Source organism: Hakea prostrata, chromosome 2 (genome assembly GCF_041222555.1).
Source record: "Hakea prostrata isolate BN-2017 chromosome 2, UWA_Hpros_2, whole genome shotgun sequence".
Taxonomy (NCBI): Eukaryota; Viridiplantae; Streptophyta; class Magnoliopsida; order Proteales; family Proteaceae; genus Hakea; species Hakea prostrata.
Genome location: NC_142601.1, coordinates 20,269,280 through 20,285,006, shown reverse-complemented (window position 1 = coordinate 20,285,006; position 15,727 = coordinate 20,269,280). Strand labels below are relative to the sequence as shown.

The window sequence follows — 15,727 nt, the reverse complement described above, 5'->3', positions numbered from 1 at the left end:
AGTTTAGAGGGAACCAAGCCAATGAGTCCATGGAGCATTGATAAAGGTGAGTCTTAATGTCTGAATTCAAGCTAATAATTTAAACTAGCAGAGTTGTCAAGGGGACAGCTAGGAGTTAGGGCGCTTTGGCAGCACGTACGCATCCAAGTGTTGCCTTGTTGCCTCAGTTAGTCGGTTGGTGTCACCTTGATTCTTTCCCCCTCAGGTGCCCTGCTCGCCTAGACGCATTGACAACAACAAAACTAGGAAAATTGGGAGTCACTAGAGGTGAAAGGATGACTTCTTGGCTGTCATATAATAAGTACACCATGGCAGGTCAAAATTTCAAATGTGCTCAAGTAATGAATATATTTGTTTAGACATCAATACAAATGAATGTTGTCCACACCTTTAGCTTTAGAAATGTTTAAAGATATTAAGATTTATGAAATTTACAGAACTCATAAAAATACTAGCATTAGGAAGTTAAAAAATGCACCTACCATTGAAAATCTAGTTTTAGTCTTGAACTAGGGATGGACTTTTTCGGAGAATAATTTTTTAACTATTTGTGTTTGGATTTGAATAAGAAGGTGCTTACTCACAATAAAATATATGAAGGGCGCATTTTGTATGGGCTAGAGAACTGTTTTTGGCACTCTACATTCTCAGAAATGCAAAAAAAATGACCAAAATGCATTTGGCAAATTGGGTCGTTCTATCGTTCTCAAGAAACAAAACTGGTTCAATTTTCGTGCTTGAGAAGGCTTTTTGCAATACAACTTTGATGTGTTTTGTCGTTCTCAAAATAAAAAAGCAACTCTTATTGAAAACGAAAAGGGGTTACACTCAACTTAAATTTCCTTCACACATGATTCAACTCCTTCCCGCTTTCTCCCAAAAAAAAATAAAATTAAAGACTTTAAACAAGGGATAATAGCTAATGTCCCCCCAAACTATAGCTTAATTACTACCTTTATCACCTATAACTTTTCAAATTACTAATCTAACCTTAGACTTTGCTTGAAATTACTGATGCCTGCTATTGTTACACTCTATTAGTTAACTGATGGCATGGCATCTTCACATTTTTAAAAAAGCCTAAAGCAACCCTAAGATTTTTACTATTTATTCATCTCATCAGTATTCAACTCTTTGAAATCCAAAATGAGAAGAACATAAGGGAAAATCAACATTTCATATGCTTTTCCTAAATGAGGGTAATTTCATCTTTTGGCTTTTTAATTCTAATAATGACGGGAAATATGACATTACACATCCAGCCTTAGTAGCCTCTTAAACACCTTTAGAAGTGAGGGGGGCAATATTAATTTCATAAACAACAGAGTTCCATTAGCAATTAAGCTATAGTACAAGGACGCAGCCATAATTATCTCTTTAGTTTTCTGTATTTTAAATATTAAATGATTTAGTAAATTAGACTTCAAAAAAAGGGGCCAAACTTATAAATATTAAGAACATAAATTACCAAACGCCAATTTGTCCCACAACCATTCTTAAAAGTTCTGAACACAAGTTTTAACAAACAGCCAAAATGCTCAGACCACCACCGTTCCTTGATGAAAACGCCAAAAAATGATTCTAGAAAGAACGTCATTCTAAGGGAAGACTGTTACCAAATGCATACTAAGTGAATCCATTTGCTTAAATGATCTCAAACATAAACAAATGCCTGGGGGGGAGGGGGGGAGGACAACTGAAATTTCCAGGTAGGTTTCCACCAGTTTGGAAAGGGTCTATCAAACATATTTAGGTTTTTACAATTAAATCATGAGAATATGGTTGAAGTTGATAAGCCAGGTTGAAACCTAAAGGAACCATGACTTTCTAGGGTCATCCTCAACTCATCTCAGTGAACCGAGAAAAAGGCACAACCCTGGTAACAATTAAAGAAAGAAAAAAAAAGAACCCTTGCATAGAATTCTAATAGAACAAACATTGCGGAAAATTTCAAACTGTTAATGGTAGAATAACAAGTGGAAGAATCAATAGTTTTAGATATAGAACAATCAAGCCAGGCATTACACCAGAAGGTGTTTGATTGGATCAGACATGAATCTCTCTAGATTACCAAGGAATTTTGATCAAACACAAGAGATCTAGAGTGGAGAAGAGACAAGCAAAACTGCAGTTTTCTTTCTAAGAGCCTGATAAGCCCCTAATAACTCTGTTGTACAAAGTTACAAATGCAAAAATAGAGGGAGGAGCACGGAATCATCACCAGTAGCTACAGGGGATCAAAGCCATCCAAACATGCAAGAGACAGGTGGCCAAATGGTATTGGACAGCAGCCACAACCTTGCTGAGGACAGAGAGCAGAGATGATGGTCCACTTGGCATAAGAAGATCGGCGTGTGGTGTAAGAGGTTGTTAGGAATGCTTCTATATAAAGGGGGGGAATGAGGAAACAGGGGATATGCGTGAAATTATGGAGTGTGGAGCAAGCTGAGCTTGCTGGGAGAGAAGAGTCAACCAGGTAGGGTTTTGGTAGGGTTTTAGTATTGACTTATGTTGCTCTTTTTTGGTTTATTGTTAGTGAATGATTCAGTAGAGGTGCTGAGATTGGTTTGTTCGGTTGTTAGTTCTTCCTTTAATGAAATTAGCCATTGATATGCTGCTGTTTCTTCCTTATTTAGAGATTGTAATTTCTGGAGAAATCTCTCTTATTCATTGTATTGGGAAAAGTGGTGATGAGGTTTAAAGGTTCTTATCAGAGCCCATTGATTGCTCTTATAGACAACTAGAAAGAGAGTTATGGTTGGTGAAGAAGATCCCACAGCCAACCAAATCTATAGATAATAACACAATCACCTTTATCTACTACTAACAAGCCTATGCAGTAGGTTATGAAGACACTTTTAAATTAAAAGAATACAGAACAAACAACATGCAACTTAAATGAACCAAAGATTGAACAATAAGGTTTTCAACAAGTCTGAACAGAAAAATAAGAAAAAAATTTAACAATAACACAAAACAGAATAGCATATAATTAAGACCATGTTATGCTTGGCTTCTCTGTGATAGACATCTAAATCTGCTTCACCAAGTGAGGCAAGCTTTAATCTCAGGTCTCAGCTAAAATTTTAATGTGATTTCATTCTATACTGAAGGTTCCAAATCATTTTGGTTGACTTTTGGTTAAATTGGGATTTCCTGCTTTACTATGTTTTTTTAAGCAATTTGCTTGTGCACATTATTCAACGCAACATCAATCCAAGGCAGAGCACTACACCTATACGGCAATAAGAATTCCCCAATTTATAAGCTAGCCAATGGTAACCAAACATCAGCGGCAACTCATATAGCCATTCCAATGGTAAAACCAATCAGCATAGCTAAGGCAGGATATGCCAAAACAACATAATGACAGTTTTGCACTTCAATCCAAAAGTAACATTTAGCAAACAAGGAAAATTACTTCTGGCTTCAGAAAAATCCACAAGGAGAAATGGAAAAAGAAAGTTGTGTACCTTCTTAGAAACTATGCGGATTGTCCGAAAGGCTACCTTGGAAAAGACAGCATTCCGCAATTCTGCCAGATTGAGACATGTGCATTTATTAGGAAATGATAATATGAACACCAAAAGAAGTAGAAGAAAAATATCTTACTAATGCTACACCAGCAGGAAAAAAGAATGAAGAACGCAAATTCTTCCTGAATCTGATGAAAAAGTTGTATTTTTAGTGTTTCACATTAAAAGGTTCAAATTATCTTGCTCTGAATCAAGGCCATTGTAACAATTAGTTCCTGTAAAATACCGTTACAAGCTGATGCCCCTGCCCTTGCTATCCCATATCCAATCATAACAGCTGCTGGGGTTGCAAAAAGTGCCAAAAGTGTAGAATTAGCTGTTGCAAGCGACGCAAGCTCACTGCCTGTTCCAGTCTCTGTTGATAACCAATCAATTGCAAGCTTGAATAAGAAAGGTACTTGAACATTCAGAACCTGAGGGATGATAACAAGCTATCATTAAGTAACAGATTCCAAGATCAAACTAAAACCCAGTAATAGCAAGCATATTCTCCTGAGAAAGATCCCAGTGAAGGAAGAGCTAAAAGAACTGTTCTAACCTTTGCTCCCACTAGAAGACCCACTGCCATTACCACTCTCAAACGGAATTCAAAGTTGTCTTTCAGCCATAGGTAATTGGCAAGAGTCTGCAGGATTTTTATGTCTGCTATCTCTTCTTCTGGAGGCTTTTTCACAATTGTGTTGGATTGTGCCTTCTCTTGAACCTGCTTTGCTCCCCTGGAGTCACCGGCTGATGTCGACAACAATGCATACCCACGGTGCAAATAGCTCTGCCCAGAAAAGTTTGTATCAGACAAACACTTCTATGAATTTGTTTCCCAGTAAGGGCAGGTGGGTACAAGTACGTGTGTTACATAGTTTGGGTCTGTAACAAAACGTGACCAGTTCATTAAGAAATCCGACCATGCAATTCAGTGCCGTGGGAAGCATGTAATAAACTAGAGAAGGAAATTTTGTAGATTCTCTGCAAGGTTCAGTCCATGAGTACACAATAGAGGTCTGTAGCAAAGTGTGTTCAATTTACTAATAAATGCAATTCAAGGACGCATGTTACTAGCGAGTACATAATCAGCAAAAGAGATAGTGATTCAGGAAAGGTGTAAATTACCGGTTCTCTGTAATGCCCAGTCCATCTTGGAGGCACATTATCCGACAAAAACCCATTCAAATGTTTTAAAAAAGCACCTTTACATCCAGCATCAATTGGGGTGCGTCTGAAAGAAGATTTCTCGTCGAATATATGGCTTCCACCGTTCAGCCATTGGGGTCTGATGTCAAGACACTGCCGCCGAGAAATCCTGAGACACCTAATACTCCATTGAGAACCAAGGGAGGCCGAAGAAGAGATTGAGCTTCGATAAACAAGTTGCGCATTCTGCTGGCCTCTGCATCGGAGGAACTCAGAAAACCTAAAGGACCTCGGAGCAGCTAGCATCCTTGCTTCCAGCAATTGTCGATAGAGTCAGAATCACAGTCACCAAGCTTAAAATGAATTCACAGGCCAACAAACAACTGCCTACTGGTGCTTCGGAAAATTTCCGAGCAGAGCAAAAGTTGTCATCAACTTCGATTCTCCAGAGTAATCATTCAAAGAGATTGGCTGAAACGCAGGAAAATAAATATATAAGAACCCTAAAAAATGTATTTTGGTTATGGTACTAAATCTAGATATATTCAACCCAAAAAGAAAAATTCTTTGATAGATATAGACCGATAATTGTGCGATGTTGACGGCATAGTGCCGAGATCCTCCGTGGTGCAATTTCTGCTGCAACGGTTAGCCGCACCGGTGGGAGCGTCAGTAAAATCTTCTCAGCCCAACCCATTTAAACCCATGCTGACCCGGTCCGATCCTGGATCAATTTTATTCAACCACCACAGCGCGGGCCAGGTTTACGTATGAACTGGCCCTGGTAGAGTTCAAGCCAACCCTGATCATCATAGTGCTCTCTCGACGCGTCTTCACCACACATTTTGTGTGGCGTTCATATCTAAAATTAATAAAATAATTCAAGAATTGGCCCAAATAAATTTTATATAAACTCCACAGAAAATGTGTGATGAAAAATTGTCTTCTTTGTATCAATTTTCATTCTCATTTCCATACCAAAAAAATAATTTTATCCTCATTTTTTTGTGTTATTGGTATCCATTATAAATCTTATTTTTATTTTAGAGAAATAGAAAAATCTCATAATATATAATAGAGACACCAAATTATGATAATAGATTGAGCAAATTGCACTGGCACCCCAAAATGAAGGCCTTAAAGCATTGACACCCTACTTTATGTTTAAAAAACATAACACCCCAAAATTGAATTTTTATTGGATTCATTTGTCAAATTTATCACTGAAAACAATTAAATTATTGTTTATTTTCAAAAATATCCTTATAATAAATAGTGTCTTAAAGGTTTTTAATGACAAATTGGACAAATATATCTAATAAAAATTCAAATTTGGGGTCTATGTGCTTTTTAAACATAAAGTGGGGTGTCAATGCTTTAAGGCCTCCGGTGCCAGTGTAATTTGCTCAATCTATTATCATAATCCGGTGTCTCTACTCGTGGCTCCTCTTCCTTGAAGCTTCTCAAGTTCTACAAGGATCTCAACATGTTTCTTTAGGTTACTTGGATAAATTCTAGATTTTTATTTGCCACGTAATCAAAATGAGTTGATTGAAAAATCAAATTGCAGGGTTACTTGTAATAGTGTTTTATATTTTTACATTTTAAGGGTTTAAAGTTTACTAATTTAAAAAATCATATCCCTCATTTATCCGACTCCCAAATCTCCCAAATCCCTATTTCATTTTGCTTGACTCTCTCTCTCCACCGGTACTCCCCCTATTTTTAATGAAGTCAAGGATCAATCATTTTCTTTTTCTTTCTGGTAGAACTTCAAGATCAATCTTTTCCAATTCCTTTTCTTCTCACCTTCACCTCTGGTTTCTTTACATCTTATATAGGCACGGTGACCGACCGTCAAAACTCCATTCTCCATGGCAGCTTTGATCTGATCAAGCTTAATATTCTCAGGCAAGCTGAACCCATGCAAGAATTTACCACTGCTACGCTCGACACGGTGCCACCAGTCATTCTTCTCTTCCTGCTCCTTGCTCCTTGCTCCTCTCTCCACTGATCTGAAGAACTCTGCCTTTTTTGACTTCCACTTTCACTTCTTCCTTCTTGATCCCCGAAAGATCAACCTTGAAGATATGGGCTTCTGGGGTCTCCTTCCAATCAATTTGGGCATTGGTGAACGTAGCTATTTCGTCAAAGAATTGCGATAGACGAACAGACAGGGAAGTTGAGAAGGGAAAGTCATTGAACATATCCCAAATATCCATTGCAAATGGATCGGAGAAAGTTCCCCAGCGACCAAAGAAGCTTGGGATGAGCAACATTGCCAACTGAGACTTAAGGTTCGTTAACGGATTGAACTGACTTAGAGATATTTCTTCGAAAACTGCTTGATTTTCTGCGTTTGAATTTTTGGACATTGTGGATGAATGGCATCAATCATGTATTTATAAAATAGAGGAAAAAGAATTCCGATACTTTCCCAGGCTTTCCTTCTGCTTCTATGATTTGCTTTCGGAGATGGGTTGCAGAGGAAGGAGTATCAGTGGAGAGAAAGAGGGTCAAGAAAAATGAAATAGGGATCTAGGAGTCTGGTAAATGAGGGGTTTGATTTTGCAAATTAGTAAATTTTAAAAAAAAAAACACTATTTACAAGTAAACCCTGCAATTTGATTCTCAATCGTCCGATCTCATTTTGATTACCTAACGCGATCACCATTGTTAGCAACAGCCAACAACAGCTACTACAAATAAAATTCCATAAATTCTCTTCTTCGAATCCCGTGCGTCCAAATTATAACTCCATTTCTTTGTATTCTATGAAATTTACTGCTTTATCTAGTTTACTTCATGTGGAAAACTCTCCAAAAAATGAAGTGGAAGAAACAATAGGGGAAATGAGCAACGTGCTCACAAGTTGCTAGAGATTTCTAGGATTAGAGATGCAAGATCGATCCGCTTGGAGAAAAAAAAAAGGAGAAGAGGCAAACTTGGTATTGATTTCTAAGATTAGGGTTACAATTCATTTTTACATACCAAACTTATTTTCCATCCATAGCCAATTCTAGATACAAGTTACAAAACTGTTTTTTGTTATTAATTAAATATGAATCTTTGTATTGATTTCTTTTAATGGGAAAAGTAATGAAATTATGATGAATTCATAAAAAAAATGATGATAATCTTATCAATAAAGCCAATAAAGTTGCATGAAGGGAAGACGGTGCAACTATGTTTGACGGAAGGAGGTGGAACTCTAAGTCTAAGGGATAGATTCAATTATTAGGGTTTGAAGTTTAGGGAAGAAAGGTGGATCAACCTACTTTGTACCAAGTTCAATTGTCACATCCACCCAGCCAGTACCCTACCTGCGATACCTGAATGTGTGTTCCACAGCTTCGAATATCAGTTTATGACAATCATCCTCCCACATTCACAATAATATAATCAAGAATAAGACTAAATCAATGTATAAATATTATTAAGGAAATAATCACGAATGGTTCTCATAAAGATTACAATATCAAATTAGAGTGCAAAGAATATGATGATACCAAAGGAATAATTAGAGTATAGAGTATAGTGGAAAATTACTTTATAAATCAAATGCGGAATAGTAGATCAAAACTCTAAGGTAGATCTAAAGTATAAACCAAAATAACTAAGAACGAGAATAAGGTTTAGTCTAGTCGTAGGTCTCTTCCAATTTAAATAAAGTACGCCTAAACTCAAAGACTTTAGTATCCCAATGTTGGCGCACTAGCTTCAAAGCATAACCACCGTCACATTGGAAGTCTTCACTATTATAGTTATAATAGCCAGTATCTGGAAATCCATACGAGTCATCTGTCGTGGTCTCGTAGTCCTGGTTCTCGAAGTCATTAGTTACTTGAATATAATGATTTGTTTTTGCTCTTTGATTATATCATTGTGCTATGTGGGTATATGATTGCCCTAAACTTAATATTTGGGGCTATAGATCACACCTCCGGGTATTCCAGATAGGGTACCGGCTGGGGGGATGTGACACTTTTCCCGTCAATGGGTGCCATAAGAGCACTCTATGCATGCACAAGAAGCTTCGTGCTCATCGTAACTGTAAAACCCAGCCCTAACCTTGACCCGGAAACCTTGTTATTTGTAGGTCCGATGACCCGAAGTAAAGTAAGAAGTCAGCTTTGGGCCATCCCAGTGGAGGACTTGGTGTCTGGCTTTGAATCCATGAAAGTTGATGATGAAGTTCTATTTATGGAAACTGAATCTTGATGAAGATCGGATTAGTTGATGGACTTGGAGTGCTCTCTATTTTGGTTTGAAGGCATTTCTACCTATTAGGTAAGTCATTTGTGTGCAAAACCCCTTTAGGATTGGATTTGATCTGGGCCTTCAATTCCCTGTTTTGGTTTTGTTGTCGGCATTGGTCGACCGATTGGTCGATCGGGCCGATCGACCAATCCACTCGACCAATGAGTCTTGTCTTTGGCAATTAGGTTTTTCTTGCTCTATTTAAGTCCAATCTCGAGTCCACTTCGTATTTGCTGCCTCCAAACTCTTTGGAACGAACCAAAGACCTCTGCAAGTCATCTCCCTTGCATCCTTGGTGATTTTCTTGACGGATCTTCGTCGAAACTCTTCCTTTTGCATCAAAAGGTATGTCTACACTCTCTTCTTCTCCTCTATCTCTTATTTTCTTTCCTTTTTGAGTTGAGACAGTAGAGGAGATGCTGCATTCTCTGTTGCAAACATCTCTGGACTTGTTCTCATGATCATCCTAAGGATTAGAGGCTAGAACAATGATCTTAACCATGATCATTGCAAGCTTTTGAAGGAATCATGATCAAACCATGATCTAATCTTGTTAAACTTCTGATTTGAATTCTGATCTCCTTGGATCTTCAATATTGATCATGTTAGTAGTTAATTGCTGTGTTTTCTTTTCATAATCCATGATCTATCAATCTCTAGTTGTTCTCTTCTACCATACTATGTGTTCTTCATGAATCATGGTAGTTACATATATGGTAGGTTTTGTTTCCTTATTTAGATTTATGCTTTTAAGCCTATTTCCTTGAAGATCTAAGTATGTTTTCATGATACCTTTACCTGAAGCAATGATCCATCCTCCTATTGTTCTTGTCTTTGATTTCTATTTCGAATTCATCAAGATCCATGGTTGATCTAATTATGGTAACTTTTTGTTTCCTAAATTGGATCTTGATGTCTTGATTGGATTAGTGTTTTGAGGTCCCCTATAGGTTAGGATACTACTGATGTAGTTTACCCCTTGATTAGTACCCTTTTGAACCACCAAATTCGGATTTCATATCTTAAAACTCTGTTTTTTTTAGGCTTATTATCTTGCATTGGTCGATTGATTGGTCGATTGGACCGATCGACCAATCCACTCGACCAATGAGTACAAAGCAACTCCAGAATTTGTCCGTGTTGGATGTTTTGGTATCTTTTTCTGTTAGGGATCTTTCCTAATATGTTGTATACACTTGTTTAGGACCTTCTTCTCAAGTTTGCCAAGATCTTACTTGATTTCTTAGGATTCCTTTGCGAGTTATAAAAGGTAAGGATGGTTATTTCCTTAATTACATAGATAGCATGAATCTAGTTTCTATATTTGAATATCATTGATATGTTTCCTAAATTAGATTCTTACAATGATATACTACTGTTGCATAACCTTGATTACAGTAGCATTGCTTAATCATATTAAATTGATTCATGTATGATTTACTTACCAATTATATACAAGTAATTGTAATTATTGATTTCTTTCCATATATGAAGTTACCATATATGTGATGATATGAATTGATGCATGTGTATGCTTAAGTATGGTTTGGAAAGGAGAGGTGTCCTTTTGACACTTCTGTCCTTGGACTACTACGGGAATATTATGGGATGTTTCCGGAGATGCCCTCTGGACACCTTCCTAAACTGTTGGATGACATATCTAGGACTGTCTAGTAGTGTTTGGCTAGGATGTCCCGTTATGTCAGACCCTAATCGGAGGGGTATTGAGACCGAACGACCTGTGGTAGCAATGGGGATTCATGGGTGCTCAAGACCGGTAACCAACCCGTGAGAGGACAGGAATCACATTGTGGGGGCCATTTATTGGTAGAGTTGCATATGGTTAGACTTGGGCTCACGAGCGCTTAAGACCGGTAACCAACCCGTGAGAGGACGTGAGAGCTTCCCGTTTACCATATGTGGATGATCAATAGGGTTGATGAGTCCGTAGTCAGGGACTATGAGGACTCTAGTGTGAAGGATACCGGAAAGGATCGTCAAGGACGAGGAATGGACGTATCTGGATCTGACTTGATGTAACTAAGTAGAAGACTTGCATTTGGCTAGGTTTTACCCTGACATGCGCCGGTACTTATGCCAAATGGTTGTGAGAGAGTGTGTTGACTTAACCCCCTGCCATGGTTTGTCTTGAGGGATGAAGGACCCATTACCAATCGGCTGCTCAAGACCGGTGAAATGATCCGTGAGAGAATCCAAGATCTCTTAAATGGTTGAGGATGTGAGCGGACCTTCCCAAAGAAGTACGGTGCTATGACTTAAAGCATGTCTGCCAATAGAGACCAGCATACATAGAGTTAGATTCATTCATTCATTGCTTGTCTCATATCATATTGCATTTATGTTTGTTCTGGAATCCTGTCATTTATGATATTATGGATTTAACTGCCTTACTGAGTTTCTTTGAAACTCATTCCTTTATTGTACAATGTTTGTTAGACTATCCGGGTGGGGGCGGGGGCGGGGGGGGGGCCCGGGGGGGGGGGGCCCCCCGCAGGAATGGGGAACAATGGGGGGGCGTATGGAGGAGGGGGGAGGGGGAGAGGCCGGGGAGGGGGGGGGGGGTGGGGGCGCCAAAACCACAAAAGAGGAGGGGGGGTGGGGGAAGTCAACCCCCCTGCATTTCTACCCCTTTAACCCGTGGTTTTAAGACCGAGAACCTGGGCCTTGATTCGGCGACAATTGTGGACCATTCAATTCGAGCCCGAAGGATTGGAAATTAAACAAATGTTGGTAGATGACCCTTATAATGACTCAAAACTCTCCTAAAGTTTAAGTGAAGAGAGAAGATTAGTCTCGATAGTGTAAAAAGGGTAATTTTGGAATATCTGTAGATCAGTGATGGAGAATCCGATTGAAGCAAATAAGATATCAAATCGAAGATCGTCGAAAGACCTTTCCAACGAGCCAAAGATCATCAAAATCGGAGTTCGTTTGGGGGTCCAACCATGAGCCAGAAGTTTGAGCCGTTTAGGTGAACCAACCCCCACCCTATTTTCTATTTAGGGGCAAAATTGGAATTCGGATTTTTAAACCCTATTTATGTTTTATCTTATCCCTAAACGCATTTTTGGAGGCTAGAAAGAGGCGGAAACTTTGGAGAAAAGGAGAAACGAAAGAGAGGAGCGATTTCCATTCTTCCGAAGGTGTCTGTGATCCGAATCTTCACAAAATTATTACGAAAGGTTAGTTTTCTTTAATGCTTCTCTTACTCACAATTTTGTGAGTATTTTCTCTCCTTTCCTTTTGAGGAATTTTGAAAGGGAAGGTTGTTAGGTATCTTGGTTGCTTTCCTTTATTATTTTAATGTCCGTTCGTAGTTTGTGGAAGTAATATCTTTTCTCTTCTATTGAGGGATCGGATCTATATGAAAGGGAATAATGATAGCTACCCTAGATGCTTATATTTTCTTATATTAATGTTTCCCTTGAGTTTGGGAGTAATGCTTTTTCCTCTTGCAAAAGATTTTAGAATTTTGATTCTCTAGGTCACCCACGGGTGATTTATGAGAGCCAAATTTGGGGCATTTTGATTTTGGTCAAATTTAATAAAATTGAAGGTACCCGTAGGATCCTTTTGTTTCCAATTAGATTTTCCCAAAGTTTTGTTTCATTATAAACTTCGAGTTGGTGGCAAATTAGTGACCATTCACTAGTGAGGTTGATAACTACCCTTTTTAACATAGTTTTCAGATTTGGGTTTTTGTGGGAAGATTTTAAGATATCCTTTGAAACCCAAATTGGCTCTAATTTGTGATAATTATTTCTTTTGCATGAATAGGTTAATATATCTTTAGTCACTAATTTGTGAGAAGGAATTATTGATCATTGGAGGAAGAATAAAGTAAAAGGTGAGGAATATACTTAACTTTATATTACATGTGTAATGATGTCAGTTACTTTTCATTATTGATATCTTGTATTGCTTTAGTATTATCTTGTGGTTATTTTATGTCTTTTGTTAAATATGAATTGCTATGATTTATGTTTATTATTACTTCTGATGTTGCTCCTTGCCTTGAAATCTATTATTGTTGTTATGAAATGGAATGTGATTGTATGAGAGGAGAAATATTATTATTTCTTCTACCTTGTATTTTCTACTAGGGTTGTGGGTTCACCCATTGCCCTAGTGATATTATATGATTGCTTATATTGTGGTTGGGAATGGGGAATGCCCTTTTGGCATTTCTGCCATAGGATACCAAAGGAGGCGGTATGGGACGCATTCCTATGGTGCCCTTGGCTCTTTCCCGATTACTAATTTACATATTTAGGGCATGTCTAGAAGTGTTTGGTTAGGTGACCTCATGAGTACTACTACCCTTTCGGCAGGGGTATTGAAGCCGGTTAACCCGTGATGTTAGTGGCTGGGTCCTGTATGTCAAGCAGGCCCACTATCATCATAGAGAGGTAGGGTTGCATATAATAGATAAGGGCTCATGGACACTCAAGACCGGTGAAATGACCCGTGAGAGGACATGGAGATCATCCTGTCCATTATATGTGGATGACCACTGGGTTAATGAATGGGGTTCAACAGATGCCTCCATTGAGGATTCCATTCATAGGTGGGAAGGTATTGAACCAACAGAGCACTAGGCGTGAGGGGAAATATCCGGACCATATGTAGTACGAGACCATATGACTTTGCATTGGGCCTAAGATTATCCTTGACACGCGCCAGATCTTATACCAATGGTGATGTGAGAGAGTGGTGACCTAATCCCCAACCATGGCTTGACAAGACTTTACACAACAACCGCAGAGAACCCAACAGACGTGCATTAGAGCCGTGAGGGAAGAGTGATGAGACCGCCCAAAGAAGACTGGTGTGTGACTTAATGCGTGTCTACCATAGAGACTTCATGATAGAGTTAGGAGCATAATCCTTCACATATCATATCATTGTCATTAATTACATTATTGATATTCATGTTATATGTGTGGTGTGAAATCTTGAGAATGAATGTGTGATATGATGTTGAGTTGACCTCACTGAGTTCTGTTGAACTCATTCCTTTTATATGTCTTTTTCTATTAGATTATACTGCAGGTTATGAGGACTTCTTCCAAATGGAGGATTCGTTGCTAATATATCTTCTTGAAGGAGTGACCGAAAAAGAAGTGGACGCACATGGAGCTTCATGCCAGTATCAAGACTATTCTTTTGGGTGGGATTCCATTAGAGAACTAGTCTAGTTTAGTTTCCGCTGCGTTGAAAATTACTCTCTTTTCTTTTCAAAACTCTGATGTTATATTTTTATTTTGAAGTAATGGATGATTGTAACCATTATTTCGGTTTTGATAACTTAGTATGATAAACTTGATTTATTCTTGTCCATTTAATTATGCTATATCATGTTTTGTATGGATTTGTCACTGAACCTAGATCTTGCGGTGTATCACCCCCACGGGCATTCGGGTATGGGGGGGGGGGGGCACCGGATCCGGGGGGGGGGGGGGGGGGGGGGGGGGGCGGGGGGGGGGGGGGGGGGGGGGGGGGGGGGGGGGGGGGTTTTTGTGCCATTTATGAGATTTACACTTATAAGGATGTTGTCTATAAAGTGGAGAACAATTTAGTTACCCATTGTACTTGCTACTGGGATTAGATTCTGTCTAGTTTATTCGAGCTACTTTTCCGTTGGTTGTAGAGTGGGATTTTTGCCTCACTTTACTTATCTGTTTAACACTCTGATTATATCTATTATTCTGATTTATTTATGATTCATTCTTCCCTTATTGGATCTATGGTTTATCTTCCGCACTTTTATTATGATTGTTCATGATTATGTTATTGTTTATGTGGGAGGTTGATCACTCGATACCTGATCTTCGGGCTGTGGATCACACTCTCGGGTATGCCAGATAGGGTACCGGCTGGGAGGACGTGACAGTAACCAATTCCCACTAGCGTCTCCAGTATCTTTTAAGTGGAGTTCTCCTATAGATAGGGGCTTCTTCTGTTTCTACATAACCATCTAAGAAAGAAAAACAAGAAATCAATAGGAATGAGTTCTAATGAACTCAGTAAGGCAACCATCACATACATGTGGTGATCACATAGTATTAGAGAAATGAATGAATGAAATGCCATGTTATAATGCATCTAGGAATTCTACCTATGCAAGTTTCTATCTATGCAGACATGTTTTAAAATATAGACCAGCCCTCCTTTGGGTAGGTCTTATCACTATGATTCTTCACGACACCCAAGCCATCTTTTGGAATCCTGAGTAAGGGGGTATGGTCCACATCATCAACTATGGCTGGGGTTTAGGTCCACACTCTCTCACAACAACCATTGGTTAGAGTATTGGCACATATCGGGGATTCTAAATCTAATGCAAGGTCATAAGGTAACACATTACATGTGGTCTAGATATTTTTCCTCATGCCTAGTGCCCTTTTGGTCCAGTATCCTTCTCCACCTAGGAATGCTAATCCTCATGACACCCAAGTTGTCTTTTGGACAACATCCCCTAACCTTATGGTCATCCACATATTGTTGGGCGGATGCCTCTCATGTCTCCTCACGACACCCAAACTATCTTTTGGATGCCCATGAGTCCAACCCTAATGTATGCTATAATAACCCTCATTTTCCTAACCCAAAAATCGAATTACAGGTCCGAGTACCCAAAATTCTAGCCAAAAGAAGCTATGAGCTATCCGGATTGAGGTCCATGTTTTGGTCCCAGAGCCTATGGATCAAGATATGGTTAGTGAAGAAGTTGCCTTACTAGGAACTAGAAGAAATCCTGCCGGAACCCAGATGGACTGGAT

The 15,727-nt window shown here is 38.8% G+C and overlaps 1 protein-coding gene and 1 pseudogene across 1 annotated transcript in view; both read right to left on the bottom strand.

Annotated features, from left to right (window-relative positions):
- LOC149023983 (ABC transporter B family member 25, mitochondrial-like) overlaps positions 1-5,327 on the bottom strand; it is a 46,596-nt gene extending 41,269 nt beyond the window's left edge. Inside the window, exons 1-5 of the mRNA XM_089144397.1 lie at positions 5,247-5,327; positions 4,644-5,135; positions 4,075-4,305; positions 3,763-3,949; positions 3,474-3,535 (exon numbers count right to left, since the gene is read on the bottom strand). Of these exons, the coding sequence (XP_089000523.1) occupies positions 3,474-3,535; positions 3,763-3,949; positions 4,075-4,305; positions 4,644-4,970 (807 nt within the window). The 5' untranslated portion in view covers positions 4,971-5,135; positions 5,247-5,327. The remainder of the gene's footprint in view (positions 1-3,473; positions 3,536-3,762; positions 3,950-4,074; positions 4,306-4,643; positions 5,136-5,246) is intronic.
- A 1,116-nt stretch (positions 5,328-6,443) lies between these two features.
- On the bottom strand, positions 6,444-6,943 carry LOC149023982 (18.1 kDa class I heat shock protein-like; annotated as a pseudogene).
- Positions 6,944-15,727: the final 8,784 nt, after the last annotated feature.